The following is a 13,595-nucleotide window of genomic DNA, read 5'->3' as shown; positions in this document are numbered from 1 at the left end:
AAAAAGATGTAGCAGATGCACACATACTCATCCAAGACAGAAATTTGTTATCTGCCCCAACAGCAGAGTAGCTAAATTAGCAACTATGTTTATAGCAAAATATGCAAATTAATACCTACAGTTGTTATGCCTAGACTCAGCTGATGAAGAGACATCATTAGCAAATGTAGTGGAATTGCAGCAAACAATTCAAACATTATGGAATCACACAATGCTGCTAAACACGGCTGATGAACCCTGCTAATTATCAATGCTCCCCATTTTTATCTCACTGTTGAAGCTAAGGAGTTAAAAACAAAAAACCCAACAAATCTGATCGAACACCTGCTAAATCAAGGAAACAGCAAAGAAAACAGCACTTATAAAACTATTTTGATCAAATAAAGTTGTGACTGCAGATTATTTCCGTGAAGATCTTCAGAACTGTAGCTTCTCACTGTCTCCTTCAGTTAAGATATGAAAGCCTAGCACATATGCAAACTATTCCTTTGCCACAGTACGGTGTGGAAGATTAATGCATAACCCCTGTTTGCTCATGGTTAGGCTGGAAACTGTTCAATCCCATGAGGAACAAACCTACAATGGCAAAAAAAACCCCAAACCAAACAAACAGTGCTGTTTATTGTAGCTTCAAGCTCCCAGTGTATAAAATTATAGATATCACTTGAGCAGTCCTAAGCTTTGTCAGAAATTTTCACCTATTTTCAAACATAACCAACATAGGTATTTCTCCTTAACAAGAAACTTTCAATACTAGAACACTTTCTAAACTGATGGGTGATGTATACACATCTCATACAACTGGAAATAAATTACAAATGCACTTTCTTATGACTGAAATCACAGAGCCAGTTTATTCCAGGAATATGTTTTCTGATCTTCACTTGTGGATTATGAGTCCTGCAAATGCCTATATATGGTTATGTATATATGTGTGTGTGTGTGTGTATATAAACTCGTAAAAAAGCCCACTTTTAAATTCTTTGGTAAACAGCCTTTGCTTTTATCATTTAGCAGAGTTCAATAAAACCTTCTGTATCAATACATTTCTCAGTAAAGTCAAGCTCACACAAAGCATTTCAAGGAGAAAGGGTTCAGTGTCAGATTCTCCCTAAATACAAAAGTCATCCCTCTCCCCATGAAAATGACAATTCAGTAGAACACTGCATCACCAGAGAGCTTCAGTTTTGAAGGCTGGAGTTCTCCAAAAGTCTAAAATCCCTTAGCATTTCTTTCCTACTTCTTCTCTCCTGCCTTGAGAATACCAGCAAGTTTTCCTGTCAAAAGGAGCACATTAATCACCAGTTCTAGGTCAGTATTTTCATAGAAAGCTTGGCAGCTGTGGCTTATATCGATCAGCTAGGAGTCTACAAGGATGTTACGAGAAAGAGCTACTTCATTTGTTAGGTTGAGATTTCCTACGGAGACCAAAATATTTGCATTCATCCATACAAAAAGACTGTAAAATATAGTTTGATGACTGATTCTAGCATGACTTTAGCTCCGAACTCTGTAATTGAGAAACAGTGCAAACATTGCAGAATAAACATATTCAGTGTGCACTCCTCCTCCCTGCAGCTCTGCACAGTCCCAAACTTTTCTTGTGGTACACCCACAACATTTCACCAGCCTCTGCAAAGAGGTGCAATGGTTTGCTTACAAACATGGCCCAAAGGAAGAACTTTTCAAAGGTAAGTGGTGATTTCTACTGATGGGGGAAGGAGGACAAGGGTAGAGTGGTTGCTCTTTTGTGACCACACAACCCAAGCGCAGCCATAGCTACTGAGGGAACTCCAGCACTGCACTGCTGAGCTGACCCAAATCCAAACTGAAACTGCTGAGACCAAAACCAAAGCAGCCCTGGCTCGAGCCCAGCTGTGCACTCCCTCCCATGACCCTTCCTTCAAGCCAACACAAACATCTGATGGCCACACTGGACACGCACCTGAAGAGCTGCTCAGTGTCACGAGACCATTTTAGCCAACATTGGTCAAAACTCAGAGCAGCCTGGCAGGCAGCTGGCTACTGAGAGTGCCAGGGAATGACTCCACTGACCAGCAGGAAAACCAAAGGAGCAGAAACAGGGCAAGCAGACATCACACTGGGCAATGCCGTGCCAGATTACTGCACAGGTTCCCAGCCTTCAGGCTGTAAATCCAGCACTTCATTAGCTGGAGCTGTGCTGCTGCCTAACCAGCTCCTGTCAAACCCAAAACTGCAGCTGAATACTCCCTTGACCACAGTAAATAAAATACAAGTCACTGTGCTGCCAGAACTGCACATGAACACAAAACCATGCCAGACAAAACTACTAAAGGCTCCTTGTTATCCAGTCTCTGGCTTCTTTAAAAAAAGACACATTAACATATTCTTTTTTATAATGTTTCTTTTGGATTTGGGATAATGATTCAAAGGAATCCTCAAATGCATAAACTGCAGAAACTTGGATTAATTCATGTACCCGTGTGCTCATGCTGAATTATTTAAACATTATTATAATGAACTGATCAGTGCCAACAAATCCATTGTTCAAATGGCGAAACTGCTTTTGGCCGATCCTGTCAGACTATCGTGCTGAGCTTCATGGCACTCACTTTTGGATAAAGTCACAGGTGAGTGACCAAGAGCCACCGAAACTCCAAGCTTTGTGACCAAGTGCTTTGGATGAAACCTTGGTACTGCAGACATGACCATCATTTCAGGGATGTGATTAAATAAGAGCTGATCTGTCAGCGCACGCTGCCTCTCCTCAGGCTCACCATCACCCAGTGCAGCCCAAGTCAGAGCCATGGCAGAGACAGGGATTTGCCATCACCTCCTCTTTCCCACCTCACTGGCTCCAGAACCCTGGATGTTTAACATCCAGGCCAAAACACAAAAGTGACCCAGACTAAACACAAACATCCAATTTCTGCACATAGAAAGGGTCCCCCTGTGCAGTCACCTGCACCACTGCACCAACTTCTGGACAGGCAGAAGAATACCATAATTTTAATTACTTTAAATTACCTAAAATTATAGTTAAATAAAATTTACAACTACGCTGATAATATTTTCAAAGCTCCAAAAGTTAATAGAATTTTTAACCAATATACTTCATTATACAGAAGACTAATTAAATAGCACCAAAGAGCTCATATGGCATGTTATTGTTCTTTGCATCAAAATCAACCAACAAACTGAACAGAAGATTGAAAGTGTTCAGATTTAACATCAATGTATGGAAAAAATCCCTATTTAAAGGAAAAATGAAGTTGAATATAAAGTTCTAACTCTCTTACTGACAGAAAAAAAATGTACCAGGGTTACTTGATGCATTACATAAGAGAAAGAAATGTTTTCATTTGTGTGTAAAGAATGTGAAAAATTGCTCATACTTTTTTTTAATGTTCTATCTATATGTGTAAGAACACTTATATGCAATTGTTTGGAACAACACAAGCTTTATCAGGGTTAGAAAACAGCGATGAGCAATACTGTAGAGAGTCTCTGCTTCCACTGGTGAGAGAAAATGTGATGAAGCCCCAGTGAGTGAAAGCAGTAGAACAGGAGCAGAATCAGCGAACTGAGGCTCACAGCCCCGAGTAACTCGGTCTCCAGGATCCCTCCACACACAGACTGAACTCCTGATGACTGCACAGCCCCAGGCAGGAGAGGAATCACTGCAAACTCACTGCCTCGGCAGCAAACTGTTAGCAAAAGTGCTATTAGCACACCAGAGGAACCAGCTCGCTGCTTTCCTGCTAAACATACCCTTCAATCCCCATTCCAGGTTTCACAACAGCATGCCTGGGACACCCAGCCCCGGTGTGGAGAGCAGGCTGAACCAGAAGTGACATTATGAAATGCTGAGTAGCTTTACTAGTGAGCAAGAATGGATTGCTAGGAAGTTTAGCACCATTTGGAAAATAAAGGACAGTGGATGCTCCAAACTGAAGTGAAATTACCAGCAAAACACAAATCAAAACCAGTTAGCTATCAAAAACTCTACTTCTCTGCTCTTACCTTCAGATATTTTCTATGATAAGAAGCAAAACCCAAGGTTATCTTAAAGTTTTAATCTTTTGAAAGGCCCTTGGCACACCTCCCCCCCCCACCATGCTCTGACAGTGCCCAGTGTCTGTATTAGCCACACCACCCGGGCCTGCATGTCTGCATTTTCACCTTTGTTAACATAACGATCCAGGGTCAGGAATGTAAACATGGCAAATAAAGAGGAAATTCTGTAAAATTCACAAACACAGTGCCGATAGCTTCCGGCTTGTTTTCACAAGTAGTTTTCTAAACTATAACCTCTATCTGAGCAAGGCCAAAACAATTCTCATTTCCAGAGTTACTGAACCAACTCCTGAAATTCCCCAGATATCTGGCTAGCAGATGCACAAAATGAAATATTTTGCATGGAATCATCCCAGTACAGGCTAGACCGTATTCCTTGCATATGGTTCCTCAGCCTAATGTCTTCCCCATGAGTGGTTTTCCAGGTGAGTCAGAAGACTCCTCTGCTAGGATGGGAGCAAAACAGGAGACTTCTTATCCCCTCCTCAGACCAAGGTCTGTGCTGCAGCAAAAGGAGCCGTTCCTAGCACCTCTATCTCAAGCACAGTTCACGATTATTAGGCTTTTACTTTCTGTGCTGATATCACGAAGACAAAACTGATGAGAAATTTTCAATTCCAACAGTCCAAACAGTCCAGTATTTACTGCTCCAAGGGTTCAGTGGAGGACCAGCACTTCAGACAGCAGGGAATGGCTGTCCCTGTTTGCAGTGACTGATATTTAGGTCAAAAGGTTTTAAAGCTCTATGAGTAGTTACTCACACCTAACATTCTCTGCAGCTCTAAGGGTTTTTTCCCTCCCCCGAATCTTTCCATACTTTAATCTATTTTTAGTATCTATATTTTCAGATCTTCTCATTAGAACTATTACAACACAAGTGAACAAGATGTTAAGAATCAGATTACATATATATTATATATAATTATATATCCTCAGAGTAAGATAATGGCAGAATATCACAGCACATCACTGAGCTTTAAGTGTCAGTTTACTTGGAAAAGAACTTAGGAGCAGGGAGCCCTGGAGTGTTTTGGCACAACACTTTTTGCACACTATAAACTCTTTGGCATGCAATATTGCCTCTCTCAAAGAAAAGGACAAAGCATAAGTTAAGCAGAAAAGTTAGAGCATTGAGTTAGGCATAAAAGAATAAAAATATGCTGCAAGAAGGATGAGGGATTACTGCCTACAGAGAAAAAGATTCCCAAATAGTACCCACAAACTGCACGCAAGGATACAATGAAGCACAAGACTCGTACAGCACAGAACTACTTACCTATGACAGCTCTGTCAGACAGATGTGTTTAAGCAACTGCTGATATTAAACAATACTGTGTTTGAGACTATACAGCTACTTACTCATAGCCAAGAAGATAACTATCAGCACGAGAGAAATAACACACACCTCTAAGGAGGCAGGAAATTTAACGAGCTCTCTCCAAGGGAAAACTGCTGAGCTATTTTTTTCAAGTTGAACACGTCCCCTAGGTTTGCCACCCGTGCACAGGCTGATGAGTCTCGACCAGTGGAATGTGACACCGCACGATCACCAGCCCCTCCACCATGCCAGCGCCAGTGTCTGCTGCACACGGCTGTGTTCATCACACGGCAGGGAACATACTCCAACAACAGCGCTGCTCCACAGTAACAACCGTGAGCAACAGCCCTCCCGGGATCCGTACGAAAACTGAAAATAATAGTTTCCCATTCTTTTACCAATATCTATTAGTCCTACAGAACTAAAACCCCTCTTTAATGGCAAATGCAGTTATCTCACTTGGCAACTGAGAAGCCTGAATACTAACCTAACTAGTATTCTACGACTGTGGCCTTTTCTTCTCTCTCCTTAATACACAGAGGATTACCCAGGTAAAAAAAAAAACCACATAAGTAAAAACTTCGAGGTATCTAACACGGTTCATAATGGCCAAAACTATTTTCAAAGCAGTCACAACCCGATCTCCACTCGGACCCAAGGCGGAGAGGAGAATAATATTAAGAAATAATAACATTAAAAGAAGTAGAAAAAGCCGGGATTGAGAGACTGGGGCGAAGCCACCGACAGACACCTGTGCAGTGAAGAGGACAGGGGCCCCGCTGTCCGCTTCCAGGCCCGGCCCTCGAGCACACGCCGCCACGGGGCCCGGCCGCGGCACCGGGCCCCAGCTCGGCTCTCGCCACGGCCCAGGGCGCCCCGGCCGGGGGATCCCCTGCTCCCGCCGGCGGCCCCCACTCTGCCCCGGCCGCGCCGCTCCAGGGCCGCGGCCTAAAAATGGCGGAGGCGGCCTCGCTTCCCCGGCTGCTCCCCCGCCCCGCCCAGCACTGAGCCGCACTCACCGCCCAGCCAACCTCTCGTACCGGGACTCCGCGCCCCACCGACACCTCGCCGCCCGCCTCGTCCTCCTGGCTCCGGCAAACTCCGCCGCCGCCGCCGCCTCACGACCCGCGGCCGCCCGCCATCTTCCCTCCGCCTCCCCCGCCAGCAGCGCACGCGCCCCACGCCCGTGCGCACGCGCACTACGCCAGGGCGCGCGGGCGGGGGCGCCGCGCCTGAAGGGCCTCGGGCGGCAACGCGCGTGCGCACTTGGGGTGGGGCGGGGCGCGCGCCGCTTTCGCGAGACGACCTGGCCGGCGCACCAATCACAGGGCGAGAGCGCGCGGAGCTGCGCGCATGCGCAGAGTGCCCGGCGGGGCCGTCCCGCGTGGGGCGGGGACACAGGGGGCGCTGAGGGTCCCCCATGGGCGCCGGGCCGGGACCCGGGCCCGGACACTCCCGGGACCCGCTGGGCCGGGATCTGCCCCGGACACTCCCGGGACCCGTTGGGCCGGGACCCGCCTCCGGACACTCCCGGGACCCGCTGGGCCGGGACCCGCCTCCGGACACTCCCGGGACCCGTTGGGCCGGGATCTGCCCCCGGACACTCCCGGGAGCCGCTGGGCCGGGATCTGCCCCGGACACTCCCGGGACCCGTTGGGCTGGGATCTGCCCCCGGACACTCCCGGGACCTCGGGCCAGCCGGCTCCAGCTTACCAAAAGAGGCTCTGCCGGCGGCCAGAGCGATAATTGCTTCCGCGCACAGCTGCGTTGCGCGCTGCCCCGTGTTAGCTCTCTCACGCTCACCAAACGCCCCGGCGCTACAAGACACTGCGCCTGCCGGGGCTCCCAGAAATACCTTCGGAATGGGCTGCCCAGGGAGGCGGTGGGGTCACCGTCTCTGGAGGTGGTTAAGGAAAGACTGGAGGTGGCACTCGGCGCCATGGTCTGGTTGACAGGGTGGTGTTCGCTCAGAGGTTGGACTCGATCTCAGAGGTCTTTTCCAACCTAATCGATTCCGCGATTCCATTGTCTGTCCCCGTTACCGGGCTCCAAAGCACAAGCGAAACCTACTAATCTCAAGGTTCATAATAATCTGTTTGTGTAGGATAGTGCAAACTCCTGAGATCATTTACAGATCCCTAGGTCTCTTACACTCCTTGGTAGTCTTAAGGGTGCTTACGAAGGCGTCATCAGGTAGTAACACGAGTGTAGATGGAGAGGTGCAGAATGGCTTTTTTCCCTGAATTAGCTGTGATTAAGACCTAAGAGTCTGTGTGTTTAGATGAAAATGTCTTAAAGCTGCTTGAACAGAAACATTTTACAGAACAAACCCAGTTCAGCAGGAGCAGCTTCTGGGAAGCATATGCTGTATCCAAAGGGGGCACTAAGCTTTATAAAATAAAGATTTGCCACATTGGTTTTACTTCCTCAATTGTAATTATTGTGAGCGTGGTAAAGTTGCGTGTGTGGTTTATAGGCTTGGAGGAGCCACTGCCACCCCAGCTCATTCACAAATCTGTCTGAAGTACTGTGCTCCTGGTGAGGTGAGCCCAGACAGCTGTCACACACCAGTACAGCCTCTCAGCACAGCAGCAACATTACATTTCTAGAAAGACCCGAAATAATACTTTATTTCTCTCCTTTTTGCAAGATCAGTGAGACTATTGCTTATCATCACAAATAGTGTCTTAATACTTAATGTTTTAATACTTAATGTCTTAATAATCTGTCTGCCTTGTGGTGGGAATAGAGTATAAGAAATGTGTAAAAAGCAGTTTTACCCCCAGAGAGTTGCAGCCAGGCCAATTATCCCAGATCAGAAACAGGCTTGGCTCACAGCTGTAACCAATAAGGAAGAACAGTCCTGTAAGACAGGGAGAACGGGGACCTAGAGTCAGTTGCTGTCTGGGCTTTGAAGAAGAAGGAGCAGTGTTGAGAAGAACTACCCATGAGAAATCACCGAGCAGGTATGGGACTCCTGCAGTAAGATAACAACGCTTTTATGTTGAGAACACAACACTGCCTCTTTCTCCCAACATTTTTCCTGCAGAATTTTCCTCCTTTCAGGTGTGGTGGTAAAATTACAAGACTTGAAAGGGCTTGTTGAAGAAGTCTATCCTACACAAAAGAACATTCCTTTCAAACAAAAGCTAACAATCTGAATCTCGCAGCAGCTGAGCTCTGGTAGCACTGGGTGTGTGATCCCCACAGGCTGCACCAGCAGCCAGCCCTCCACTGTGTCCCATTATTTATGGTTTGGTTTCATCTCAGTGTTACGGCAGTTATAAGGAGTCCATCCCTCTGGGCGTGGATACCTGGCTCCGTTAACATCAAAATTATTTGGTTTCTTCACCTTGTTCTTTCTGTAGCAGGATACAGATTGGGTGTGTGCAATCACTTGGCACAGAACAGGGGAGCAGAGAGGAAATGCTGCCTCAGCGCTTTCTAACTGTGATTGTAGTCACACCCCTGATCTGTCCTAAACTGCACTGGGGTTATTACACTCTTGGAGTCCCCAGATCTCCAGGATCTATCCATTAAAAAGCTCCTCATTAATAAAATCATAATATGTACCTAATGTTTATAAAATACACAACTTTAACTAAAAATATCTTTTAATTTACACAAAACAATAATAGAAAAATATTGAAGCTGTAAAAATTCACTGTCCTGATCAAACAATAAAACAAACAAAAACCACCACAGATATTGATGCTGCTCATCACTGAACCTTCTGAGAACCAAGAACAAGTTTCTGCATCCTTTAGAAGTTCCTAAAAAACACAGAATCACATCTACATTTCTGCCAAAACCAAAAAACGTTGAAAATTTACAACCTGGGGAGAGGAATTAGGGAAGAAACAAATACTTGAGCCACTGGGAAAAGGCTTTTCAGGTTCTTTGCTCGCACAATTCAGGGGGTCCTTGCCCACATATACATGGAACAAACCAAAAGGACAACGCTGATCTGAATGCACCTGTGGCAACACAGCACTGGGGCACCCTGCATCCACCACCACCCTCGCTCAGCTGGGAGCTGGACTGACCCAGAGGGCTGAGAAACAGCCCAGGTCAGGCCCAGCTCTGTCCTCAGGTTTTTCTGCTCAGATAAAGGGGCCGAGGGTTAACCTTAATACTGGAAGCTGCGTTTAGTCTGAATGTCGTCGAGAATCTGTTGTAATTCTTCATCTTCAAACCGGCCCTCCAGGCTGCAAGGTAAGAGCAATACGGAGACATTAAATGTTTCAGAAATGACCTCTCTCCCTTGATTCACTTCAGCCATAACTCTCTCCTGTCTGTCTCAACACACCATCACCCACCTGTGTGACCACCAGGAACCACCTGTAACATCACTGTAAGAAGAGTCTCTAATCCCTATGCACTGCTTCTTCTTTACATGACAAAACTCCTTTCTTCCCAGAATCTTCTGCTGAGTAATTTCAAAATGTGTTTTCAAAAAAGGCAAGGCAGGTGTAAGCATACCTCTAAATGAAGTCCACGTAGCTGCATGCTCACAAGCCAGTCCATTCTTGCTATGAAATCTTAACATAAAATCATGGAATGGTTTGGGTTGGAAGGGACCTTGAAGATCATCTCATTCCAACCCCCTGCCATGGATAGGGACACCTTGCACTAGACCAGGTTGTTCAGAGCCCCATCCAGCCTGGCCTTGGACAACTCCAGGGATCCAGGAGCAACCAGAGCCTCTCTGAGCACCTTCTGCCAATGGCTCACCTCCCTCACAGGGATGAATTGCTCCCTGGTATCTAATTTAAATCTACTCCCAGTTGAAACCATTCCCTCATCCTGTCACTACTCTTGTAAAAAGTATCTTTCCATCTTTCTTGTACGCTCTTTCCAGGTACTGGGAGCCCACAATTAAGTCATCCCAAAGCCTTCCCTTTTATATAATGACAAATAAGGAAGAAACTGTAATTCAGATTAAGGTTTCATTCCCTCTATCTCAGGCCATGAGGTAACCAATCAAGACATGAAGAAGCTACTGCTCTCCCCTACGTTATCCACAAAACGGTTTATTTGCTGCAACAGAAAAAACTGTAAGGAACACAAACACAGCCAGCTAAGAACCCAAGTTTAAGAGGTTTACACTTGATCCAGTAAAAGCTCTCGGAAGTGCATTAGGGACATCTACAAAGTGTGTTGCTGTCAGATCAGGGAAAGAAAGACCAAAACCAAATGCTCTCCCACCAAGGGAGCTGGATTGAAGAGAGGGTGAAGAGAGGGTACCAGGGCGTGGCTGGCTTTAGGTCACAGGGAAGTATACAGCAGGTCTCGTACAATATGGAAGTGCTTACCTAGGAATCAGAGCTTTTGCTTCCTCGGCTGTCTCAGGACACAAGTTAGCCAAACATGCCAGCTCAAACTTATGGAGCTTCTTCTGCAGCAGTAAGCTGTAAGGGAACACAACAATTTGATGGAATTACAAGACAGAAATATAAAGGGGCTTAAACTGAAGCAAATGTTTATCTTTTTGCACACTGGTTTTGGCACTGAAGTAATTTTTTTTCAGGAGAAAAGACAAATTATATAAATGCACAGAGGAAAAAATAAAATCCTATCTGCTAACTCCACTTCCCCTGAATTATTCTGCAAAGTCTAGAAAATCCTCCCGTTTAATGCAATCAGCTGTCAGTGAAATTCTGAAAACAAAGCACCTCAGAAAGCTTGACCTGGACAAAGCATAACCCTCCACTTCTTGCCTCGTTAGGAAAAAAAAAAGACTCAATTAAAGAACAAATCACTCAACCACTAAGATGTACTTTTGCTAAAAAATGCAGGTGTTAGAATGGTAGGTGCTGCTGCTTATTTCTTGTCCCCAACAAACCTCTCCTGTGGAAAAGCAAGTTGAGTTAACATTCAGGCAAGGCAGTCAAACCTCCACTCAACACTCACTGCAACTGGCTCAGCAACAGAAGCAAGAAAGGCTCTATTGCAAGGTTTTACTCCAGCGGAGTAACACAGTAGCTGAAGGGAAACCCGGCTAGAAAGACAAGGAACCACCTGGAGCAGGCAGCTCCAGAAGGGGAAGGAGTGAGAGACGGAGCTAAGGGCTGGGCTCCGGGGAAAGAGGGGTGGCCACCAGGGAGGCCAAGCCAGCGAGGAGACAGGGGAAGGAGAAACCAGAGGAAGTTGCGACACCGAGGTCCATTTGGGAGTCTGTTTTTCCCCCAGGAGGGCTAACTCCATGGTAAGTGCTACTGATGTTTCCAGGGCTGGGGACTTGGGGATTGACCAAGGGGAGAGAGTTCATGGGATACTACACTTTTGTAAAGCAGGACGAATATGAGGGATCCAGGTCTGTAACACAGCGTTTGCCGCACGCCGACCTTGCCGCTCACCTGCGCACGCTGGCGATGGTTTCGCGGTTTTTGAAGCGGCTGAAGCGCGCTGTGTAGTTCAAGGTCTTCATGAAGACTTCTGACAGCTCCTGCTCATCCTCCGCGCTCTCGTTCTGCTGCTTGCGGTGCTCCAGCAACATGTGCACCTCGGAATTCAGCAGAGTTTCCGCAGTTTCAAATTCTGCAGGAGGAATGAGGGAATGCCAGCGTGGAGAAAGGTGTTTGGAAAAGGGGAATTGCACAAGTTTTGTATGTAATTTAGATCTGGCTAATAAAGAAGTGAAAATGTCCTTCATGGCAGTTGTGTGAGACCTCTCACCAATGACTGGGCAGCATTTCATACTGAAAACTGATAAAAATTACAACTTAGGTGACAGTCCAAGGTGTTTGTCTTTTTGACCATATATTTTACATTTGCAGCCCTAACATTCAGATTTTTTCATACTTGTGCAGTATGTTTTCTTCACCCAATTCTGGCAGAAGTAATGCATGACTTGATACAGAAAAAAATATCTAGAACTCTAAAACTCCACAATTCAGAAGTGATGCCACAGTCTTCAGAAGTCTCTGAGCTCTTGAAGTAAATATGAATGCTGTTGAATGTTTTTAAAAAGGCTTCATTTGCTTGAAAAGTTAATTGACCTACTGAAATTTTATTATCAGAAAAAAAAAATTCACCAATCTTTAAAAATTCTCCCCCCCTTTAGCCAACTGTGAATTCATTCATCATCACTGTAACCATTGTATGTACTCCAATAACATCTGTCAACATCACAGTATGAGCTGTTCAAAGCAACAGGGTCAGAGGCTGCATCCCAGAGTGCCCGACAGCACTGTTTTATTCAAGCAGATACTGGGACTGCTAGACAGGGGCCGGCAACCCTTATTTTGCACTGAGCAATAAATCAGCCTGGGCTAAACATGAGATTTTACCATTAAAAAAAGTCTTTCAGAACTTCCCTATTTTTCATAACTCAGCAATGCAGCATAGTGTCCATTTTCCCCCCCCTTATTTTTTTTTTTTTTTAGGGTGGCTCTGATGTGCAAATACATTTCTAGAATTTATACTAAATTTATTTTCTGAAAAAAAAAATACACAGATAATAAATGTCCATAGTTACTAATTCTGGATCTGGACAGCTGGTTTCCTAACTGCAGCAATGTTCACAGATTTCCAAAACTGCTTAGGTTGGAAGGGACCTCAAAGCCCATCCAGTCCCATCCCTGCCATGGGCAGGGACACCTTCCACTATCCCAGCTTCCTCCAAACCCTGTCCAGCCTGTCCTTGGACACTTCCAGGGATGCAGCCACATCTTCTCTGGGCACCCTGTGCCAGGGCCTGCTCACCCTCATAGGGAAGAACTCCTGTGTCAACAAACATCACTGAAAAAGCTTATATCAAAAAACACTAACTTTTTCACTACAACCTGACAAGATTTTTAAAATTATTTTTAAAATACCCTATACACACGTAGTGGCCCACCTAAGAACCGCCATATCCTAGCAATCATGAGATCCTTAAATATATATAAATCATTTATTATCCTGATTTTTAACACTCGTTGCTTAGGAGCTGCTGGAGGGGCGCTGAGCAGCGCTCCGGTCCAAGGAGCCGCTCGGCGAGGCTCGTACCCTCACAGGCGACCGCTGCCGCCTCCAACCCCCACCCGAGCCCCGACGCCGGGCTCCTCGCCGGCCCCGCTCGCACCTTTGGGGAAGACGAGCTGCGAGGCGTCCTCCTCCACATCTGCCGTCCGCGGGTCGCTGCCTCCCGCCGCCATCACCGGAAAGCCACGGCGGAAAGGGCGGCCCCGCCTCACGGGAGGCCGGGCGGCTCTCTGGAGGGGGCGGGAACGGC

At 46.2% G+C, this 13,595-nt stretch overlaps 3 protein-coding genes across 8 annotated transcripts in view; all 3 read right to left on the bottom strand.

The window, feature by feature from the left end:
* The window catches only part of WDR33 (WD repeat domain 33), a 69,183-nt gene extending 62,606 nt beyond the window's left edge, over positions 1 to 6,577 (bottom strand). For 3 of the 6 annotated variants that reach the window (XM_038145254.1, XM_038145257.1, XM_038145256.1), the window contains exon 1: positions 6,397 to 6,565. The gene's annotated coding sequence lies outside the window, so the exon portion shown is untranslated. Of the gene's footprint in view, positions 1 to 6,396 lie in introns of all 6 variants that reach the window. The other 3 variants (XM_038145260.1, XM_038145259.1, XM_038145255.1) reach the window with 2 other exon arrangements.
* LOC119704602 (translation initiation factor IF-2-like) lies at positions 6,326 to 7,318 on the bottom strand. The gene has a single exon (XM_038146082.1). The coding sequence runs from the start codon at positions 7,316 to 7,318 to the stop codon at positions 6,326 to 6,328; it is 993 nt and encodes a 330-aa protein (XP_038002010.1).
* Positions 7,319 to 8,979: 1,661 nt separating this feature from the next.
* Positions 8,980 to 13,592, bottom strand: POLR2D (RNA polymerase II subunit D). Its single transcript, XM_038146440.1, has 4 exons — positions 13,446 to 13,592; positions 11,737 to 11,917; positions 10,693 to 10,788; positions 8,980 to 9,585 (listed from the first exon to the last, which is right to left on the bottom strand). Exons 1-4 carry the CDS (start codon positions 13,516 to 13,518, stop codon positions 9,507 to 9,509), a joined length of 429 nt encoding a protein of 142 aa, XP_038002368.1. The 5' UTR covers positions 13,519 to 13,592; the 3' UTR covers positions 8,980 to 9,506.
* Positions 13,593 to 13,595: the final 3 nt, after the last annotated feature.

Source organism: Motacilla alba, chromosome 9 (genome assembly GCF_015832195.1).
Source record: "Motacilla alba alba isolate MOTALB_02 chromosome 9, Motacilla_alba_V1.0_pri, whole genome shotgun sequence".
In the NCBI taxonomy this organism is placed as follows: Eukaryota; Metazoa; Chordata; class Aves; order Passeriformes; family Motacillidae; genus Motacilla; species Motacilla alba.
This window is presented reverse-complemented; position numbering and strand designations above follow the sequence as displayed.

Bases quoted from the DNA above. Each gene is read 5' to 3' on its own strand.
- POLR2D (XM_038146440.1), bottom strand. From the start codon at position 13,518: ATGGCGGCGGGAGGCAGCGACCCGCGGACGGCAGATGTGGAGGAGGAC. The intron at 11,918-13,445 runs GTGCGAGCGGGG...TTCCTCCTGCAG, and splicing joins GCAGCTCGTCTTCCCCAAAG to AATTTGAAACTGCGGAAACT. The intron at 9,586-10,692 runs GTAAGCACTTCC...CTTACCTTGCAG, and splicing joins GCAAAAGCTCTGATTCCTAG to CCTGGAGGGCCGGTTTGAAG.
- LOC119704602 (XM_038146082.1), bottom strand. From the start codon at position 7,318: ATGGCGCCGAGTGCCACCTCCAGTCTTTCCTTAACCACCTCCAGAGAC.